The sequence below is a fragment of the Neolamprologus multifasciatus genome, chromosome 15 (assembly GCF_963576455.1).
Source record: "Neolamprologus multifasciatus chromosome 15, fNeoMul1.2, whole genome shotgun sequence".
NCBI lineage: Eukaryota > Metazoa > Chordata > Actinopteri > Cichliformes > Cichlidae > Neolamprologus > Neolamprologus multifasciatus.
Genome location: NC_140453.1, coordinates 35,768,384 through 35,791,174, shown reverse-complemented (window position 1 = coordinate 35,791,174; position 22,791 = coordinate 35,768,384). Strand labels below are relative to the sequence as shown.

The 22,791-nt window shown below is 43.1% G+C and overlaps 2 protein-coding genes across 2 annotated transcripts; both read right to left on the bottom strand.

Moving 5' to 3' along the window:
• Positions 1–2,288: 2,288 nt before the first annotated feature.
• On the bottom strand, positions 2,289–5,357 carry LOC146502603 (uncharacterized). The gene is made up of 2 exons (XM_085132003.1): positions 3,678–5,357; positions 2,289–3,221 (listed from the first exon to the last, which is right to left on the bottom strand). The coding sequence occupies exons 1-2, from the start codon at positions 5,194–5,196 to the stop codon at positions 2,707–2,709; spliced, it is 2,034 nt and encodes a 677-aa protein (XP_084988129.1). The 5' UTR covers positions 5,197–5,357; the 3' UTR covers positions 2,289–2,706.
• LOC146502602 (uncharacterized) lies at positions 5,300–7,432 on the bottom strand. The gene is made up of 2 exons (XM_085134330.1): positions 5,759–7,432; positions 5,300–5,348 (listed from the first exon to the last, which is right to left on the bottom strand). The coding sequence occupies exons 1-2, from the start codon at positions 6,880–6,882 to the stop codon at positions 5,300–5,302; spliced, it is 1,173 nt and encodes a 390-aa protein (XP_084990456.1). The 5' UTR covers positions 6,883–7,432.
• Positions 7,433–22,791: the final 15,359 nt, after the last annotated feature.

The window sequence follows — 22,791 nt, the reverse complement described above, 5'->3', positions numbered from 1 at the left end:
AGCAAGCAGGCGCACCGAGGGCTCTCGCGCTCACTTTTTGCGTACAGAATTTCAAAAAAACATCGGTGCAAATTATAAGTCTGTATCATGATGTCTGGTGTTTTCGTGTTCGTTTGTTTGTTTTTATTTTGTTTTATTTTGCGAGTTGGTTATTAGACGCTGCTCCAGCCACCAGAGAATCCCCCGCCGCCCCGCCCTCTCCTCCTTGTGCCGCAAGCAGCAGGCGCACCTCGCAAATGGGCGCCCTTACTCCCAGCAAATGGGCGATAGAAAACCGATTGGTGCCTGTGCCATTCACAATGTGCGCTGGCTGACGTCGGGGCAGCATGAGTACGAGCATTTTTTATTTATTTTTTGCCGATGCCCGTGATGCCGCCCCCACCACGATGCCGCCCCGGGCAACCGCCCGTGTCGCCCGTATCTAAAACCGCTACTGCCTTGACCTATACAGCCTGTTCGACGTGCATCAATGGCATCATGGACATCGGAGTCACAACTCTAGGGTCCACTGCCCTTGTGATCACTTTCTCTAACAATGCTCTGGCACAAGGAATGAGACAACACCCACAAATAACAAAAATACCCACCAAAACAGACAAAGTAAGCATGACCGAAAGCACAAGCCCTTTCCACCGTCCGAACACCGAGGTCATCCAGCCCTCCAGCGGATTGTCAACTCCTGAGTGATCATGCATTGTTTCAGACAGGCTCTTTAAGCCCTCAAGAGCCCGAGTCACTGAGCCGTCCGGAGCGGTGTTGTTTGGAATGAAGGTGCAGCACTGATCTCCAAACATGGCACAAACGCCCCCTTTTTCTGCTAATAACATATCAAGGGCCATCCTATTTTGCACACCCATTAATGAGGTGGGACCCACCTGCTCCGCTAACCCCTCCATCCCGTCTCTGGTCAGGTTAGAGAGTCTCAGCACATTATAATGAACATAATTAATCCTGTCTACGTTCTTGCTTGGGGTCACTGGAAAGAAAGCAGAGATTATTGGAAGATTTTCAAAGCCGGCTGCTAATTGGTCAGCAAGTTTATATTCATTTGGAACCCCCCTGGGCACTCCAATGGAGTCGATCCAGGTTGGTGAATTCATTCTAGGGTCATAAACATGTGTTCCATCAATTTGTCTTTTTAGCAAAATGTGTCTCTTGCGTCTGGCTGCCAGTGTGCGTGTGTTGTGCTGTGGGATCGCTTTTACCTGATTTCCAATTAGCATAAGTGGCGCTCCTAGTCTCACCATCGCGCACGTCCCCACGCTTCCCAGAGGAACACGAACCAAAAGAGTCTTGTGGCCGCAATAATAATACAGCCCGCTCCTGGCCCAGGTTCCAATTAATGTAGATGCATCACTTACATTATTTGTGGTCCTCCCCAGGTGTGTAACAGAACACCAACTGGGATCAATTTCTCCCAAATTATACTTTACTTTATCCGTGGAGAACTTAAAACACGTATAATTATCCTTTCTAGGCATAAACGGTCCTACTTGGGTGTATTTGTTGATAGGGGGAAATAAACTCGACAAAACAGTGCAATTCCCACTATTCACTACTTCTCTCGTCATTCGCAACATGCAATTATAGCCCCACTGATCCTCTGGATGCAGTGGCGCAGGCTCTGTAAACAAACGCGGTCTAGCGGAAGCACAAGCTACACAATTAGACAATTTTTGTTCTCTCGCATTTTGAGCCATCCAATCCAGCCAGATGTTGCTGTCACTGAACCCGGTGGCGCGTTCAATCAAGTCTCGAGGTTTTAGTGTGCTATAGTCCACTGACAGGACCCGTCTACCGTTTGGTTCCTGCTCCTCTGGTACCGCCTCCGACGACCCGCTTCCCTTGTGGCCTGTAAAAGAAGTAACAGAGTTGATTGGATTGAAAGTCACGTGTGTTGCCGTTTCTTTTCTAACTGACTGTACTAGGTTATGTTTTTCTAAGAAATTAACTTTAATTAACCTTTTTGGATCAACTCCTGCAGTTTCCACGCCCACAACTAAATATACAGGTTTTTCCCGCTGCCAACTCCCCAATGACAAAGTCAACAGATTTTTAGATGGACTGTAATCCCTTTGAAGTTTAAGCTCATTTCCTGGTCCTAATTCTGACGGTTCCCAATTTTCCCCAGTATAACCCTTTACCTGATTCCAATTCCTACACCACCCGTCATAAGGCCGATTTCCCCTTTCGCAATGTGTACTCACTGAGTAGTCCCAGCAGATCCACACATTGTATCCCCTCCAATTACTGCTCGCGCCCTTACAGTTAAAAAACATCACACAAATCAAACGTAAACGAGGTTGTGGAGCCGTTAACATAATCTAATTCTAAACCACCATAAGTGCTGAGACACTCATCCGTTTTACCAGAGATTTCGCGCTTCATTCTCGCCCGCGACTTGAGTTCACTGAGTGGTATATCGAGTGGCGCTGGGCTGGAATGACCTCCGTGCTCAGACAGTCTGCGTGGGCCGGTCTGCAACAAATAAACCAAAAAACATATAGCGGTGATTAATAACATAGTCAACATCAAACGAAGTAACATTTTGTTAATTTTTGTAACTTCTCTCTCATCACAGGTTTCTGATTGTTGTGATGGCATTGTATTATGTGTGAATTATTTTTTCTTTGTTTTTTTTTTTTTTTTTTTTTTTTTTACATACAGGTTCAAAGCTCTTCTTATTAAAGCCTTTATGTGAAATATTCAATTTGATACCGCTCCTTTTTGCTGTCGTGGTGACTTCCTCCTAAGCTGGTCTTCGTTCTTCGGCCTCCCAGGTAGACTACCGGTCGGCCCGTTGCACAGGTGTGAGGGTTTATTCTGCCTCTGTTTTTCACCTGTGTTGGGTGGAGTTGCAATTTTTTCCACCCAGCTGTCGCGTGCCGGTGCACACTGCGACCAGTGATACCAGTTGTCGCCTTTCCCTTTCAGTTGAACCGCTTTCGCCGTCCGGGCAAACACCTCATATGGGCCAGTCCAACGAGGTTCCTTCCACTTGCGTTTGATGACCTTCAGCCACACCACTCTCACGTCTGGGACCTCTCCTTCTCCTGGGGGTCTTTCACAAGCCACCTGCTTTGTGAAGCTGGACACAAGCGCCTTTAACTCGATCCAATAGTCTGCGTGAGACCTGTTCCCTCTCGTGCCCTGTTCCACCGGGCCCACCGTCCAAGGTGCCGGAAACTGTCTCCCAGTTAGCAGCTCGTATGGCGTGAAACCTGTGGACTGATTAACAGAACATCTTATGGTCATCAACGCAATCGGCAGGGCCGCGACCCAATTGAGCCCTGTTTGCGCGCAGATTTTAGCTAATTTATTTTTCAAATTTAAATTCATCCTTTCTACTTTCCCTTGGGATTGAGGATGATACACTGTTCCAAATTTGTGCTGAACTCCCAACATTTTTTCCACCTTTGCCAAATCTTGATTTTTAAAGTGGGTTCCATTATCTGATCTAATTCTTTTAGGGAACCCATGTCGAGGAATATAATGATTGATTAAACATTTGATCACGGTACTCGCATCTTCCTTTTTAGTCGCCCATGCCTCTGGCCAGCCGGTCAGTACATCTACACACACCAACAAATAACGAAGACCACCAGGGCCTGAATCAATCATATCAGTGAAATCAATGACAATCTCCTCTCCCGGCCTCTCAGGCATCCGGAACTTACCCAATTCTGGTTTGGTCACTGGCTTGGGATTGTGTGCTCCACAGATTAGACACATTCTGACCTTCTCCCTTATCATTTCTCTGAGGTTAGGGTGCCACCAGTGACACAGATTTCTCTCCATCTGTGCTATTCCGACGTGTCCAAGCCCGTGGGCCTCGCTCACCTTCTGTTTCGCCATTTTGGCTGTTAGCACGGGACGCCCGTCTGGCCCCCTCCACAAGCCTCCATCCTGCCAGGCTCTCTTGTTTTTCCACACCCCCTTTTCCTCTGGGGATGCCTCCTCCTGGGCCTGTTTGACCTCCTCCGTTTGGTTAATTGGCCCTTCCTCTTCTGCAATTACCTGTATCATTTGTCTCCGTCCTTTGTAACCTGCTGCCTCCTTTGCGGCTTCGTCCGCTTTCTGGTTTCCTTTTGCCACCATGCTGGTTCCTTGTGAGTGCCCTTTGCATTTTATGATACTCACCTCTCTTGGATCGCCCAAGGCCTCCTCCAGTTCCTCCATTTCCTTCTTGTGGCAAATAGGTGCGTTGGTTGCTGTTCTGAATCCTGCTCTTTTCCATTGAGGCAGCTCCACATGCGCTGCTCCGAATGCATACGCTGAGTCAGTGTAGATGTTCACTCTCATATCCTTAGCTAACCTCAAAGCTCGAGCTAGGGCTATCACTTCAGCTCTCTGGGCCGACTGCTGTCCCTCAATCCTTCCTGCTTCTTTGACCTGATACTCATTTCCTACTCTACAGACCACCGCATACCCGGTTTTTAGTCCTTCTTCATCTCTGTGGCAACATCCATCTGTGAACCAATCCTCAGCTCCAGGTATAGGTTCCGCCTTCAGGTCCTCTCTAATTTTTTCTTCAACCTGTGCTCTTTTGACGCAGTCATGTGGTACCCCTGCTCCCATTAAATCTGCCATGTTAGTTCCTTCATGTGTGAATGTCAAATTTGGAGCCTCCAAAACTTTACTCAATTTCTGTTGCGCCCGTGGTGTCATACTAAATGCTTGTGAGTTCACATACGCCACTATACTATGTGTAGTGAGTATTTTTAGTGGATGTCCTCTCACTACATGTGCTGTCTTCTGAATGACTTTGGCAACCCCTGCTGCATGTTGTGTGCATGTGGGATGTCTTGCTTCTGTTGGATGTAGTTTTATACTAACATACATGAGAACATCCCTACTTCCCCCTTTTTTCTGAAACAACACCCCGTTTACGACGGAGTTTGTTTCGGAAATATCCAAATAGAATGGCTCATCATAATTAGGTGTAACCAAATCAGATGCTCTTGACAGATCCTGTTTTAATGCAATAAACGCGATTTCAGTGTCAGACGTCCAAGGCAATTCAGCCTTAAGATTTCGAACGCCAACTTGCTTCATTAGGCCCCTTAAAGGGGCAGTTTTACCTACATAGTCAGGAATGAACTTTCTGCTGTAACCTGTCAAACCAAGGAAAGAAAGCATTTCTCTCACTGTTCGCGGTTTTGGGTGTGTCAGAATTTGGTCTCTGTGTGTGTTCATTAAACCCACTGATTTGTGTGCGATTACCCGACCCAAAAATGTTACCTCAGGTCGAACCAATTGCAACTTTTCTTTACTCACTTTGAAGCCACACTCCGCCAATCTATTCAACACGACAAGCGAGGCTGCCGCACAATCCGCTGCTGACGGGGCTGCAATGAGAAGATCATTGACATATTGAATCAATGTACATCCATCTGGCAAATTACATGTTGACAGGGCCTCTTTGAGCACCTGATTGAAAATGCCAGGAGAAAGTGCAAAACCTTGTGGTAGACATGTGTATCTGAATTTTTTGCCTCTGTATGTGAATGAGAAAATGTCTCTGAGTGACTCATGCAGTGGAAGACAAAAGAATGCATTTGCTAGGTCAATACAAGTGAACCACTTTTGGTCACACGTAATATCTGATAGTGCAGTGTAGGGGTTTGGACCAGGTACAGTGTTAGTGTGCAATATGGCATTAATGGCACGCAAATCATGTGCCATACGATACTTTCCTGTTCCAGATTTCTCCACCGGTAGAATTGGTGTGTTCCAATGTGAGTAAGATGGCTCTAACACTCCGACATTTAACAGCCCTTCAATTGTTTCTGCAATTCCCTCTTCTGCTTCAGGTTTATGTTTATACTGCGGTCTGTTGATTGGTGTGTTTGATTTCAGGTGGAACAGGACAGGCGAACAGGTGGCCAGGCCAACATCTGCGGGCCCTTTGGACCACAGAATGTCAGGCAGTTTTGACAGTTCAGCAACTGCATCAGGATGATCTGCTCTCTCTCTTCCATATGTTTCTGAAATTTCTTGATGTTCAAGGGTCACTACATCATTAGACATACAAGTTATACAATAGATTTTAGAATTTGGTGCATAACATAAATTTGGAATTTGGGTGCTTTGCCACCCTGCGTCGTCCAGCGCCCGCCTGATCATTGGTCCCAGATCACATGCTCCATGACCTTCGTGGACCGCCAATGTAATGTGAGGGGCCGAATTTTCTCCCACATTATACCAAGGCAGTTGTTCATCAGTTAATTTTACAGCCGCGGCTACACCTTCTGGCCCAATGTAAATGTTATTTGTTTGCACATTCCAGATCTGACCCTCAAGATCAGACTGGAATAATTCACGATAGGTGTCATCATTTTCCCTGTCATAAAAAAGAGTGACGTGGTATGGATCTCGTGGTGGGGAGTAAACTGCCAAGCTCATTATCCAGGGTCTCCACAGTTGGAATTGACTTAGAATGCCTTCCTCCAGCAGCCTTCCCCAGTAAATATCGGCTTTGGGTTGTTCACAGTTCTGAAGCAGATACTGAGTCTTTGAGTTTGTTCCCAGGCACGGGAAATGCTGTCCTCCTGGCAGAGTAACAGACAGTCCATCTGCAGAGCACATGATAGTAGCTCCCAGCTTCACGAGCAGGTCCCTGCCCATGAGATTCACTGGCACTTGAGGTGACACCACATATTGGTGTTTCACAGTCTGCTTTCCCAGCTTTGTCACGGCTGGATTGGTCAATGGCAGAGTCATTGGGACCCCGGAAAAACCCACCACATTAACTGTGTGATAGGAAAGTGTGGCACAGTCTGGTGTTGCTCTCAATGTGGAATATGTTGCTCCAGTGTCCACTAGAAAGGGCAATTCTGTCCCTTCCACGGTCATTGACAGCATAGGGTCTGCCATCCCCATGCTGTTTGGTCTCTCCGGGCTCCTTCAGTACTGCTCCTGTTCCCAGCCCCAGTCAGCCACTGGGTACTGAGCGACTGGCGCTGCACTTGGGTTTGGGGCTTGATATGCTCCCCTGTACCCATTTCTCCCTCTTTGTGTTCCACGTGCCTGGGGTCGATAGCCTCTCCTTGGATAGCTTTGAACAAGTTCTGGACACTCTCTCCTCCAGTGTCCCTCTGCTCCACATCTCCAACAGGCATTCCAAGGCATGTTGCTGGGATTCCCTGTTCCACGAGCTCTTTGCACTCCCCTCACTGATCCACCACGCCCTCTTTGCGGACCACCGGTCCCCCAATTCCCTATGGGTTGACGCTGCCTTGGTGCATTGACGGGCCACCTGTCATCAGGGCACGGACCCGGGTCTCCCTCTGGCCATTCAGGCACGAGACCAGGCTGGGGCCCAGCTATCATTATTTTCTTTGCGTTCTCTTTTTCCTCCTTCTTTTTCTCTCCAACTTTATTTCTTGCCTCTGTCAGCTGTAACTTAACCAAGGACGCCTGTGCCTCCTCCAACTCTTTTTTTGTCTGTTCACGGTATCCTGTTCCTGCTGCAAGCGATGAGTTACATGTCTTTCCCACTGCACAGAGTCTGCTACAGCAAAATCTGGATTTTTCTCTAAGTCAGCTTTTACTTGATTGGGCAGCCCTGCCAGCACCGCAGAACGGAACCACGCACGATGCTCACCTTCATTACCTGGATGGATACCTGTTTCTGACAACCACTGCTCTTTGGCTTTTGCTAAAAACTCCCTAGGTGTATGTTGGGGGTCCCAATTTATTTTAGGTATAGCTCCAATATTAGGGGTTGGGTACTTCTCACGGACTGCGTCAGATAAGGCACATTGCACTTCATGGTATGGCAGATCATTTGCATAACAAGTTGTATGGGCTATAGCCTCTACATCAGCTAGCCCACCACCGAGCATACAGTGGCCAGCAATAGCACGGAAATCGCCAATGGCAAGTTCCTGGCCTTCGGTCAATCTACTTAATGTTCTTAACCAACTCGCTCCTCCCTCTGTTATAGGTGGAAGTTGTTTAACCAATGCTTCCAAATCTCTTATTTTATATGGGCGATACAGTGGTTCATTTTTTGAACCTGCTATTAAAGGGAGATTATAACTAGGGCCAGCAGCTCCTGGCTCTAAGGACACTTGTTTATAGTGAACCACATGTTCCTTTCCTCTTGAACTTTGAAACATGGGCCTTCTCACTTCTATTCCTCCACGTCTCGGTCTCAAATTTCTGCCTACATTTGACTCTGACTCAACTACTCTGTCTTTTTCCTCATCACTCTCCTCTTCTGATGAAGTCGCACCATCTTCACTCTCCTTCTCTGGCTTAGCTTCGCTCAGTTTTTTCTTGACGTCTTTTAGTGTTTTTATTACTTCCCTTAGTGCATTTGGGTTTTCATGCATCCAGCCATAGACTTCTCCTCTCCAGTTTCCGTCCTTAGCCATTGTGTCAGGTCTCTCCGACCTACTGGTTTGGGTCTGCCCTTCTCTTACTGGTGTTGGCAACTCCTGAAAGGTTGACCGTTCACTTCCATCCTCCATTGACATTGTATCCTCCGTTTTAAGGGTCTGTTCAGTCTGTCCACTGTAACTTGGCTGTTCCTCCATTATTACTTCTGAGTCTGACATTTTTTCTTTACTTAGTGGGCGGGGAGGCGAGGTTAAGCCTTCATCTGCAGCTGAGGCTATCATTCTCCCTCCCCCACTTTGGGGCTGACATTTAACTGTCATTGACCTTTCTTTGGGACGAACTGTAGGTGGGCTGGTATATTCAACGTCCGCTATTCCTCCAAGAACCACTCCAGTTTGTCCATGTGGACCATGAACTTGTCCCCCACCAAGAGTCATCACAGGCATGATGTATGATTGTGGTGGGGCACTAGGTGTTACTGTGGCCCAAGGATATAATTTTGGTGTGTGATGTCTGTTAGCATCTTCTGGGTTTGACATTAAATCCTTCATTTGGCTCTTTATCTTTTTATTTTCCTCCTTCAGCTGTTTCAATGACTCCATGACATTTTCCATGTCTCCTGTTTCCTCCATGACATCCTCCATCATCCAAGATGATGCTCCATTCCACAGGAACAGCCATTTACAGCACTTTGCATGGGTCTCCTTTAAATTCTTGATTTCTTTTTTGGCTTTCCGGTTAACTGAACGTCCCTCTGTTTCCTTTTCCAGTTGTTCCAGTTTCTGCTCGCATCTCTCTCCTTCCGTTTTAAACACAATGTTTAGGGCTATCTTCTCCTCCAGCCCTCTCTGTTGGGAGGCAATAATTTTCCTTACCTCCACATCCATCATTTCGCATTCTTTCTCCGCTATTTTTAATGATCCAGGGAAAGCCAAGCGAATGGCTTTTTTTAGCTGTTGCAGTTGCTCCTCCAGAGGCCTAAATGCCCTAGACCCACTAGATGTCGCGCTGGAGCTGTTTGCCATTTTCCTGAAACACAGGCTTACCTCCCTCTCAATGACGTTACTCGACTCCTCCTCCTGGGTCACCCCACTACGTCTCCTTGAGAGTTCTCAGAATTAATCTCACCACTCCAACGGTCACAGTCTCCTCCTGACCTGCTCGGTGACACACAATTAACCCAGTGCGTCAGAGATTTGACCGTGGTTTTATTAATGTTCACACTCAATTACAATGTTTCACTCTCCCATTTAATTTAGTAAAACCAAATACATTGTGTGCTGTACTTTATGCACGCTACAGCCACACAGTTTAACACCTTCTCACCACACCAAGTCGCCACAAAACCTGCGTCAAGGCGCTCTCACATCACATAATGATAAATAAACACCATTCTATTTTAACCGGTGGGAGAGTGATGAATCAGTCAAACCCAAACTCCTCAAGAGTTCACCATTTTACTTATTTTATTTCAACACTGAACAATCAAACTCCACTTAGTCTCATTTACTCCAGACACCATTAACCATTTCAAACATACAGTCACAAACAATTCATGTCAGCCACACAATTTCAAAAAGCCAATTATCTCCTTTTAAATAATTTCTCACTTCGGGACTTCTCCACCACTAACTCCACAAATTTTAAGAAAGCATATTAAAATCAGTACCGGTTATTACCGCTTCTACCATGGAGAAAACAAACATAGCCGCCTCTGTGACTTCATACTCGGGGTCATCCTCCTGTATGGCTAGTTCAATCACCCCTTTAAATAAAAGTAAACACCGACTAATATATTGATCCAAGTCGTCCAGGTCTATTTCTGAACTTACTGACACCTCATAAGGGGCATCTCCCTCTTCTGTCTGTGCAGAACAGTCACAGTTCACCTCCAGAAGCCCCTCTACCCCTGTAACTTCAATGTGACAGGACGCTGATCGCAACATTATTAGGTTTTTATATAACTTTATATGAACAGGAATTTATCAATATTGAGTGGGGTTTTTTTTTTGTTTTTTTTTTTCTTTCAAATATGTGTGTAAATGTAAATCAATTTCTTACTTTTCACAAGTCCACTTTATTGCGTGCTCATAGATTCACTTCTGTTAAAGTTATTCAACAAATATATATTTATTTATTTATTTATTTATTTATTTATTTATTTATTTATTTATTTATTTATTTATTCCTTATGGATTATGTCACGCTTATTAGTGGCTCATATGTACTTAAACTTATGTCTAGACTTGAACACAGAGGTAGAGCATCATTCCATCCTTTTTAGGGTGACAAACTCCACTTTCTCTGTATCAAGACAGCTCATAACCTTTTAACAATTTTATCTAAAGGTATTATTGATTAAGATTCTTCTAGGGGAATAAATGTGTGGTTTTCTAAGTACACTTAAATTTTGTCTCAAATTAATTCACTACAATTTGATCCAAATTGTAAACACTCACCTCCGCATACACCACAATAACTCAGAGTTAAATGTATTATATCTTATATTATCACAAGAAAGCAACTGGGTTAATCAAGCATACTTGTCTATAGTCTCACACTGAAAGAAAAAGATGCTCACAGTCTTATAACTTCATATATATCTTGCTTGAATCAAAAGCATTTTAAACTTTCCAATTTTCAGCCATGCAACACAAGAGAAATATGCCACCCACAGTCATTAATCATATATTCACAGCAATATTCAAAACTCATTTATATTATCATAATACACAAAACCAGCATGTTATTTACAGGGCTTTAACAATACTTGCAGAGCATAATTATAACAGTCAATCACACTCTAAACAAAAATGAACGTCCTCTGTGTACCTCACAGCAGCCACGTCATTTGCATGTTCACACACAATCCAAACATAGCTCGCAGCGCTGCAGCACGCTATCGTCACACACAGCCTCGTTTCACACTCAACTCTCTATCTTATTTTACAAAGACGTCTTATATTTACAATCACTCTCAGGCCTGAAAGTTTTAGCGCCTACACAATTTTGACAAATTTAAGATAACGGGTCCAACCGAAGAAAGTCCAACTTTTTTGTAATCAATTAACCAGTATCAGACTCTAACTGTATCTGGCCTCATCTCTAAAGTCCCTAACTCAATTTAAAGTGTCCAAAAAAGCGCAGATAAGGAGACTCTAACTCCTAGCTTGTTCCAGGATGCCCTGTACCCCACAGTCAAGCCAACTGAACTAACCCTGTTCGCCGACAGCTCAAAGTCGCGCGTCCGCGGCCAGGAGGGAGCGTAACCTCCGGGCTATGCGCCTCTTAGTGGACTCTAACCACCGTTCTAACAAAATTTATAATACTTTTAAACAACAGACAACACCCAAAAAACAAGAGTATGACTGAGGCAGATGCAATGTTATGGACATTGGAGACTCTAACTCGCAAAATGACCAACACAGATGCAATCCTTAGACCAATGGAGACTCTAACTCGCAAACTGACCAATTCCCTATCAAACTACCTGAGACTCTAACTCAGTATTATTTTCCTTTATCTTGGGACTCTAACCCAATATTATTACTTTACCTTGGGACTCTAACCCAATATTATTACTTGTAACCTTAGTTCAAATTTCAACACTCATGAGATTTTTCATCAAAATCAAAACAGTCCTTCACCAGTAATTTTAGTGAGTAGACTTTTAATTTATACAATCCAATTTGGCACAGTTTGGATTTACATTCAACAGGTTGTGCCTTACCTTTAGATGTGCTGGCCTGCCCACTCACGTCAGGCTCGTGCCTGCCCGTTCGACCACCTCGGACCGTCCAAACCTCCAAACCTTCCTCCTCAATACCACAGGACGAGCCCCCAAAACTGTTACGGATTCAAATATTGAGGAGGGATACAGGAGGAAAACCCAAAATAACAACACTGGTCCGGCCGGGTCAAGTCAAACGATGATTTAATGAACACACGCGTGGGAGATGGACACCATACAGCAGACAGCATCAGATCTCATTACAAACTCCACACACTCATTGTTTTATGAAAATCAGGGTATTAGAACGCCCCCTCATGCGTACAGATGGTACAATACAGTCAATATTGACAACTTTAGACACATCAAGAAAAACATTCTCATCGTCTCGAGGACAGACACTGGCTCCTCCGCCTCTCCTTGGAGCGAACTGTCCCCTACGGAGACACAACATTACAGCTGCAAGGTTTTCCAAATTATCAAGTTGACCTGTATATAATACGCTGAGTCAGGGATACAATATTAAATGAAGGTTGGTTTAATGAACTACCACTACTTAAAAACTTAATGAAAAGATATAACTGAATAAAAAATCACAAAGAATCACATAATATCAGTGTTATGTAAGCGCGTGCAACCTCCAGGGCCCAAAGTCATCCCACACCATGGATCAGCCAGTCATAACGCTGACTGAAGTTTTTGACCTTTATTAACTCGGGCACAACTCTATAATGAGCAACAAACTGCCATATGTATAAGGTGATCATGTTTACACCTGCAAAGAGAGATCATATAATTATTCTGACACCTGTAAATAAAAGATTAACACCAGGTTATAACAATCACTGTAATACAAATGTTAAATGTAATGTAAATAGCTTCAATCAATGTTTAATGCAATGCTTATTAAATGATTCTGATATAATGATGATGCTACTGCTAAAAATGAAGTAAAACACCCCTTTTCACCCGACACAACCACCACAAACCAGTGGCTTTACCCCCAAAGTTGCCAGGGGTGTGCAGCGCTGTGGTCCATTGATCACCTCTCCGGTTTGAGCCTGTCCAAAGACATGCTTGTCAGTTGGTGATTCTAAAGTGCCTGTTGGTGTGAAAAAGAAGAAAAGGGGGGGACAACAAAACTAAAACAGGGAGCTAAGAACTTCACTACTGTATGTTTTCAATGTTTTTGTCACTTTTTACAGAATCAAACTCAAAGTAAGCTTTAAACCCTGCATGGTCGTACTCTCTCCTGCACTCCATATTATTCTTTGTTGATCTAGACACGTCTGTTGCTGCCACGGACGTCGCACACTTGTACGTCATTGTCATGAGACACTCTCACGAAGAAAATGACGAGGATTAGTAACGCAGTAATGTAAGCCTGCTTACGGGAAAGTAACAGTAATCTAATTACCTTTTTTGCAATAGTAATCCCTTACTTTACTCGTTACTTAAAAGAAATCAGACTATGTGGTGTTGCCCATCTCTGGTCCACATACAGAAAGTATCATAGAAAGATTTAAGGTATCGTGCCACATTTGACCTCTGACCTCTTGTTCATGGTTAGTAAATTAAGAGTCAAAGTGAAAGACAAATTTGAAACTTTGTTACTTATTACCGTTGTTTGGAATAGATAGGAATATAGGGAATTATATATTTTTATTTAAAGACAGGACTCACATGTTTTCATTTCTAGTCTTTAAACCCTGTCTCTATCCATCTAGTATTAATTCTTTCTGGGAAACAAGTATGTATATTATGCACACACACAAACACACATGCAGCTATTACCTATTTCTTGTTTTTATACCTAAGATGAATTATTGTTGAATGAAGACATTTTTCAAACACATGTAAAATGTGGGCAATTGTGTTTATTGGGTAAAGGAAAAGGCAGAAGGGGGGGGGGGAAGGGGGGGATAGAAAGAATGAAAGAGAGAGATGAGAGAAAACCCCAACAATCCCCTCTGAGCAAGCACCAGGCGACAGTGGATAGGAAAAACTCCTAAAGAAGAAACCTATGGCAGAACCAGGCTCAGGAGGGGGCAGTCAACTGCCGAGACTGGTCGGGGGGTGAGGGTGAAAAAAGTCAAAGGAGGGAGGGGAGGGGGAAGGGGAAGGGGGGAAATGAAGATGGAATAGAGGTGGAGGAAGACGAGGTTACATTGGGTGAGAAGCAGCAGTGTCCCTCCTCCAGAACCAGTGGAAGCGTTTTTTCTTCTTTTTCAAATACTCTTCCACGAGCACTTTTTTCTCAATGATGAGGGTTTTCAGCTCATCGATTGTTTCTGCGTTTTCTTTCTCAAGTTTGTTGCATCTTTTCACCATGTCTTCTAATTGTTCTTGTTTTTCTTTAAGCTTGTCTTTCAGTTCTTCAACTGTTGCCTCCTCTATTCGCTTTGCCTCGTGCACATCTGTGTGCATGTCTTCCAGCTGCTGGTTTCTCTTCTGGATTTCTTGAAGTCTACACTGCAGGTCTTTATGTGTTTTCTGTTGTTCTTGCTTTTGCGCCTGGATTTCAGTGTCTTTGTACTTCAAGGTCTTAGAAAGTTCCTCAAGTTCGGTATTTTTTCTCAGCATCTCCTTGATGCTACTCTGCATCGCTGAGCATTGTTTTTCCAGTTTTTTCTTTTCTCCTTCAAGTACAGTTGTTTTGTACATCGTTTCGTTATACAATTCTTGGAGTGCTTGATTTTTCCTCTGGAGATTAAGTTTTTCTTCTTCCTGTTGTATTTTCTGTTGGTCTTTCTCGTGAAGCAACTCTTTATTTTTGAGCAGTGTTTCCTCAAGAGTTTTTTGCAGCATTTTGCATTTTTCCTCCAAGACTTCAAACTTGTGGTCTGTTTCTTTCTCGAGTATTTCTTGTTGCTCTCTCTCTTGAATTAACTCTTTATTTCTGTGCACTTTTTTATCGAGCCTGACTTGAAGCAATCTGTGTTTTTCCTCCATCTCGTCAAGCTTGGAGTCCGTTTCTTTCTGTTTCATTTCCATTTGCTTCTTGTCTTGAAGCAACTGTTGACTTTTGTGCAGAGTTTTATCATGTTTCACCTGCAGCGCTTTGTATTTTTTCTCCATGGCTTGGAGTTTGCTCTGCAGGTCTCTCTGCTCTACAGGCTCTTGTTTCTTGTCTTGGAGGATCTCCTTATTTCTCTCCAGAGCTTCATCAAGCATCACTTGCAAGCCTTCATTTTGTTTCTCAGTGTTCCTCAGCTTGCAATCCGTTTCTTCCTTTTGTATTTTCTGTTGGTCTATCTCGTGAAGAAACTCTTTATTTCTCTCAAGAGCTTCATCAAGCATCACTTGCAAACCTTCATTCTGTTTCTTGATGTGCCTCAGCTTGCAATCCATTTCTTCCTTTTGTATTTTCTGTTTGTCTTTCTCGTGAAGGAACTCTTTTCTTCTCTGCAGTGCTTCATCAAGCATTACTTGCAAGCCTTCATTTTGTTTCTCGATGTTCCTCAGCTTGCAATCCATTTCTTCCTGATGTATTTTCTGTTGGTCTTTCTCGTGAAGCATCTCTTTATTTTTGAGCAGTGTTTCCTCAAGAGTTATTTGCAGCATTTTCAATTTTTCCTCCAAGACTTCAAGCTGGGAGTCTGTTTCTTTCTCGAGCATTTCTTGTTGCTCTCTCTCTTGAATGAACTCTTTATTTCTGTGCACTGTTTTCTCAAGCTTGATTTGGAGCAATCTGTGTTTTTCCTCCATCTCGTCAAGCTTGGAGTCCATTTCCTTCTGTTTCATTTCCATTTGCTTCTTGTCTTGAAGCACCTGTTGACTTTTGTGCAGAGTTTTGTCATGTTTCACCTGCAGCGCTTTGTATTTTTCCTCCATGGCTTGGAGTTTGCTCTCTATGTCTCTCTGCTGTGTGGACTGTTGTTTCTCTTCTTGGTGGATTTCTTTCAGTTTTTCCAGAGCTTCGTCAAGCTTCTCTTGGAGCTCCTGATTCTTCTTGACCATGTTTTCCTGTTTTATGCTCTCTTTTTTCTCCTTTTGGAGCAGATCTTTATTTTTTTCCAGAGCCCCATCAAGCTTTTCTTGGAGTTCCTGATTCTTCTTGAGCATTTTATCCCCTTTAATGCTCTCTTTTTTCTTATTTTGGAGCAGATCTTTAATTTTTTCTAGAGCTCCATCAAGCTTTTCTTGGAGCTCCTGATTCTTCTTGAGCATTTTATCCCCTTTAATGCTCTCTTTTTTCTCATTTTGGAGCAGATCTTTAATTTTTTCTAGAGCTTCATCAAGCTTTTCTTGGAGCTCGTGATTCCTCTTATCTTGGAGAGCCCATTGTTTCTCCTCAATAATACCTTCCCTTTCCTGAAGCTGGTAGGATAATTTTTCTAATTCAGTGCTCTTTCTCTCATTTTCTTCTGTCAGGATCTTAATCTTTTCTCTGTTCATGAGATTTTCATTCTCCATTTCTTCTAATCGCTTTTCCTCTAATTCTACCTGTTCATCCCAAGGAAGAGAGCTGATATAAGGGTCTAGGGACTCATACCATGGAATAGAGCTGGGGTCAGCTTCTTGTCTTTCTTGCTCTTTCTGAGACATGTTGGAGTCTGTATACCGTGAGTACGAAAAGGATCCAAATGTTTGAAAATGCTTTACTGGTGAACGTTTGAATGCTGCTAACATAAGTGCTGCAAATAACGGACTAAAAGTTGTACATCCTCACCCCTACTTAAGGATTCATGAGGATCAAAGCTTCAAAGGATCAAAGCTTTAGAAGCCTGTGACATCAGAATTCCATAAGCCAATGAGGTTGTCACATGACATTTTTGAATGAGGTCATGTTTTTGTATGAATTTTTTAAATAACATCAACATTCCGTAAGCCAATGAGGTTCTTACATGTCTTTTGAATGAGGATAATTCTTTTGTGTTAAAAAAAAGTGTAAAAAGTGTTATTGCAATAACATAAAAAGTGAGTAAAGAAAGTAAATAAAAGTACAGTTTTATTTATATAGCACCTTTCAAAACAAATTGATTGTGTCTGAGTTGTATTGGTAACTCGTTGAAGTGTTACTGGGTATCATAACTAGACAGTTTGCGCATACAGTGAGTGAAAGCATTGGGTGGACTGAATCAGGTTAAATTAAATCGATAGAACTGAGTGGATTGTATTGATCAGAGAGTTAGAACAACAACTAAAGGAAACTTTGATTAATCTGAAAGGAACTAATATAGGTTAACAGGTAGCTGATACAAATCGGGATTTAAAACCATTTTTGGTTTGTTTGCTTTTCTGTTTGACTCCTTGTTTTATTCAATATTGCAGTTTATATGATAGTATTATGGGTTTTTTAAACTGTTCCATGTGAAAATGTTGGGAAATGAAATATTACGGGTGGAAATCAATGAAAGTGGAAATTCAGAAGAAATTCTGTCCTTTTCCTCATTAATGCACATCATAAATAAATATGTAATGTGTCTGTTGCACACTTTGTATGTCAGGAATAACCATAAATGTGTTGTCTTACAAACAGCTGTATCAGGTCTTTACATCCACAATAAGCGAGGATAACAGAACTCCTGGAAAGCAAAGAAAATGTGGTTCTTGTTTTTAAGACAGTCACATTTAGTTTCACGCTGCGTGATGCTGGATTGTTGCAGACAAACCTGATTGTGTTTCCCACTGGGTTTTATACTTCAGAGGCAACACAGAGTAAAGAGAAGCATTGTTATTTCAGTGTAACTTTAGTCTCAGTTTAGTTTTATCCCCTTGTAAATTTGATAAGAGCCAAATTGAGGAAACAAACTCAGTGTGTGGCCAGAAAATGCCATGGTGGCTTACAAACACATGTCAGAACAAAATATGAAGGATAAGACATCACACGTATAACGGAAAGAGACGCAGAAGAATTCATCTCTGAAATTTCTCCCTTTATTGAACTGGCATTTGCCCGAGACCACTGGAATTGGTGGGATGGACACAAAGAAAATCAGAGGTAGACAAAAATCCGTCAGCAGGGATCAGGAGAGAACAACAGTCTGCCAAGCCATTCCCTGCTTCAGAGTTTTGTCATTTTGCACCTGCTGTCGCTTTAATATTAAACTAACGAGGTTGAAATAGACTCACAGTGGTTTCTGCTTCTTAATTAGACTTAGACTGCTTCTTTATATCCCTTCATGTGCTTCCGTCTTCTGTGCTTCACTGTCTGAGGAAACAAACTCAGTGTGTGGCCAGAAAATGCCATGGTGGCTTACAAACACATGTCAGAACAAAATATGAAGGATAAGACATGTAGAGGAATTTCTTTTACCTAGGTATTTAATCGCATTATTTATTGTATTAACATGTCTGACACTCATACTTAAGACAAATGGTAGGGGGTGTAGTAAGGATGTTGGGGAAACAGGAACTCCAGAGGACCAGTCTTTTGTCTCTTGAGGACTCTGGGAAGTAGCAAGGGAGTGTGAACTTTAAGGTGTGAAACAGCTGTGTACTGCCTTTGTTCCTGGAGAAGGTATTTAACTGAGAGCTATGCTAGGCTCAGTGAGACTCTGCTGACCGTCGGTCCCGCGGCCATGGGGGCTCCACAAGCTTGTTTGTATGTTGTGTGCATGGATTAAAGAATGTTAGCTACCGCTCACCGCTCGTCTGCAGGCTTTATTTAAGTGGAAAACTTCCACAACAAAATGGCGCTGTGAGCAGGGTGGTCCGTGTGGTCGCTGAACAACGGTTCCGTGGACGGGCTGATCACCCCTGAGGGAAAAGGTACCTTTGTCCTACCAGCTGTTGAAGCGAAGGAAATGGAGGAGTCACGGAGCCGTGTGTTTCAGTCACCACCGAGATTATCGATTTTGAGGGGACTTCTGCAGATGGGTGAGTTGTAGCTAACTTTGTATACAGTTATGAGGAGTTTTGTGTCTGGCCGAGTGGTGAAGTGCTTGCTGCTCCGGAGTTCGAGTCTCCGGAGGGAAAATCCTGGGGTTAGAGTCCCCAGGCTTGTGTTGGGTTCTGGTGTTGTGCAAAAGAAAAGCAGTCGTCTGCAAGAGTAATTGCAAAAACACCGGTCCATCACAGGGAACGGTGGTTCGAGTCCACCGTTGATAATCACGTCTGCACAATACAGTGTGTGGAGTGACGGTATTTTAGCACTTTTCTGCCGGTAAGGGAAGAAGGCCATTGCAGGGGACGCTCTGAATGTAAATATGGGATCTAGATCCAGTAGCAGCGGACGTTCCACCAGGCGGCCAGAGACAAAACTCAATACGTGACTGTATGGTAAGAATTGAGTAGATGTGTAGTGTGTAAGATTGCAGAGAATGGTTGTGTGGGAAATGCTGATGTGTGTGTAAAAACAGTAAAAATTGGGTTACAAAATGTTGAAAATGGGGAACAAAAACAAGAAGAAAAAAAAAAAGAGAGAGGAGTGTAGAAATGTGTGTAACAGTTGTTTCCAACTAGAGGGAGAAGGTGGTACTGCAGGCCACCAGCTCCCCTAGGGTGGACACACACGAAAAAAAATTTTTAGCAGAATTGTTGATAAAAATAAGCAAAATAGGAAGAGGGTTTGGTGTTTTTCAACGTAGAACAACTACAATCTCTCTGGGTTTTTAAGAAAGGGGAGTTCAGAACCAGAGAGGGGAGATGTGTTGTTTTAAGCAATGAGAAGAATGATCAAAATGTCTCAGTGTGTCACTTGCAGGTGAAGAGCAGACCTGGATGAATTTTCCACGTGCAGCAGTCGGAAGAAAATTATAGGTTAACATCATTAGAAACACTCAAGCCAAGTTTTGGCTGAATTGTTTTACAGCTTAACTTCCATGTGTTTGTCACCCTGAGAACACAAGCTCCAAGAATCTCTCCCTGAAGACAAGAAATGCAGTTCCAGAACAACGAGATGGATCTCGAGAGCTCACAGCAGCATCCTGAGCAGTGAAGAAAAGGTCCAGCAGCAACAGCTGTGCAAGACAGCGACAGCAAGGAGAAAAATGGCATCATCATGACTGGATGGATGGATGTGCATTTCCAAGGAGCTGCAACTTCACTGTGTGAATGGACTTTTGAAAAGACTGCTTGAGTTGGACATTTGCCACTTTCGACGCAAAATGGCAAAATGAGAGTGTTAAAGACACAGGACAAAGCTGAAAGACAACTGACTCTCACTGGACTGCTGCAAGGGGGAGAGATGAGATGAGACCACAGTGAAAGGAGCAGGGGACAACATGGAGGAAGGCTGTTGTAGTGTGGGAATGAAATTTGGGTTTAGGAAACTGGGAAGGAAAAAACGACTGCCTTGCGTGGAGAATTGAAAAGTGTCTGCAGCACCGCAAAGAGGAGAGGTACACAAAAAATAACACAAACAGAAAAATGCATTAATCCTACTAACACAAACACACATGAAATGAAGCTCATGAAGACCAAATAGCATTTTAAAGCATGCATTTCTGTTACCGTCATCTTGTCCGGTTCACTTAGTGGGTTAAGCAGTGATACATAGACTAGTGAACTAGTATTATTTTTGGGGAAGGATGACTGAATCATTGCAGGGGTGAACAGAATGCTGCGGGAGGGTCAGATGAGTGGGGACTAATAGATTATTGAGTTTCTGGTTTCTGATGTGTGGGGGAGGTCTTATCATGACACACATCTGGGTACATGGGGAAAACAAAAACTCATTTTCTAATAGAATATTGCTGTTGTGTGAGGTGTGTGTGTGACTGGTGGATGAAAGTTTTGGAGATTTACGTGGCTGATGCATTTTCTTTTGGTACCACTTTGAACCTGCCAATTAGTTTTGTTTTTTCATCATTCTAACAGAGTATGTTTAGACAAGTCCTAAAACTAGGCCTTCATATTTTTTGATTTTTAACAGTGCACTGAGATTTTTGTTTGGCAATTTTCTCTTTTTCAAGCAGGCCTGCAAGATCGGAATCGAAAGCGCTACACAACATGTTGATCAATCGCAAGTGAGCTTCTCCAAAATTAAAATGGGCTCGGGAGAAAGCCACTTATTTGGGACAATCAGAAAACAAGTCCCTGGCAAAAAGGATTCAGCGAGGTAATCCAGTCTAAATTCTTTTTTTTCCTTTTTGAAATGACGTCATTGCTGGCAGTAGAAACTTATTGCGACACAAGAGGTTCTGCTATCAGCAATAAACACGGGGATTGACTGGACTGACAAAAACTTGACTGACTTGACACCAATATGCAAGATTGCACCTCCACCCAGAGAGACAAAAGGGTGGATGTATATATGTATGTTTCTTTTTACAGGAGCAGAAAGGTGACAGCAACGGGTTGCATGGGCTTTTGAGCCGTGCTGACTTAACCTTATAATTGCCACTTTCTGTGTCTTTGTGAATTTACCAGCGGTGTGTTATTCATGACCTTGTATTGTTTACAGTGCAGAGGTCACTGTGAGAAAGTGTGCATACAGACGCGCTGCGCTAACATCTATATCACTTTTTCCACAGCAGAGGGCTAATCATATGATCTAATCACATGATTTACATGTGATTAGATCATATGATTAGAGTGGTGTGTCCTGGCTAATGATTAGATCATTAGCCAGGACACACCACTGGCTAATGTTTTTTTTCTTATGACAGGGCCTGGAGTAAAGCTACTTCAGGGGAGAAGCCCTGAGAATTTTTAAGAGACAATGCACAACTTTATTGTGTATGTCTAATGGTGATAAGCTGACATAGGACAAAAGAGGGTTTTTTCCGGGGAAGTTTTCATTTTTAAATTGCAGGAACCGTGACATGAGGGATATGGAAGGATTGACTGAGGCGCAGATGCAAACTATGACTAGGAGAGAACGCTTCAAGAGGACCACTGAGAAGCAGGGACCATCTGCAGGACAACAGACAAACGACAGTGGGCTTCCAAAGGATTGTCATGAGGAGATTTTGAACAGCAAAATCTTAAAATAAAATGAAAGAGTTTCGACGTTGACGCTGAGGAAGACAACTAAGGTGTACGACGTGCTCTGCCTTAAATCTACAGCCGCGTTGGAACAGAAATCGAGGGATGGAGAGAGCGTGCTAAGCTCCAAAAGTGACAGCGCAAGGAAGATCAGCGTTGGAATTATGACTCTGTAAATGACACAGACACCAGGAGCCATGACTGTGACTGAGACTGACCACCTAATGCTGTTTCACTTTGCCATGCAAAGTACTTTGACACTCTGGAGAAGACCTTTCCTCTGTATCATTGTTGTTTCCATTTGCATGTGAGAGCTTAGATTGTGGGGAAGATTAAAGATGAACAAAGGGTGGTGGGAGAACAGTGAAGTGAGGATACACAGTGTGAAACTCCTTTAAGTGTACAATAATGTTGATGTGATATACAGAATGTCAGGAAAGAAATTCTGGTTTTAATGTGATTCTTGATTTTAGAATCAAAGGGTGGGATGGTAGAGGAATTTCTTTTACCTAGGTATTTAATCGCATTATTTATTGTATTAACATGTCTGACACTCATACTTAAGACAAATGGTAGGGGGTATAGTAAGGATGTTGGGGAAACAGGAACTCCAGAGGACCAGTCTTTTGTCTCTTGAGGACTCTGGGAAGTAGCAAGGGAGTGTGAACTTTAAGGTGTGAAACAGCTGTGTACTGCCTTTGTTCCTGGAGAAGGTATTTAACTGAGAGCTATGCTAGGCTCAGTGAGACTCTGCTGACCGTCGGTCAGCGGACCGTCGGAGCTGCTCTCAAAGCTTTGTCATCTCACCTCAGTTCCTATAATTCAGTCCTGGTCCTGCATCA

Excerpts from the sequence above, each read along its gene's own strand:
- LOC146502603 (XM_085132003.1), bottom strand. The coding sequence starts at position 5,196 with ATGAACACACACAGAGACCAAATTCTGACACACCCAAAACCGCGAACA. Across the intron at positions 3,222-3,677 it reads AGTGACCAAACCAGAATTGG|GTTTCACGCCATACGAGCTG; the intron begins GTAAGTTCCGGA and ends ATCAGTCCACAG.
- LOC146502602 (XM_085134330.1), bottom strand. The coding sequence starts at position 6,882 with ATGGGGATGGCAGACCCTATGCTGTCAATGACCGTGGAAGGGACAGAA. Across the intron at positions 5,349-5,758 it reads GGGCTGTTAAATGTCGGAGT|CCCCGTCAGCAGCGGATTGT; the intron begins GTTAGAGCCATC and ends TTCTCATTGCAG.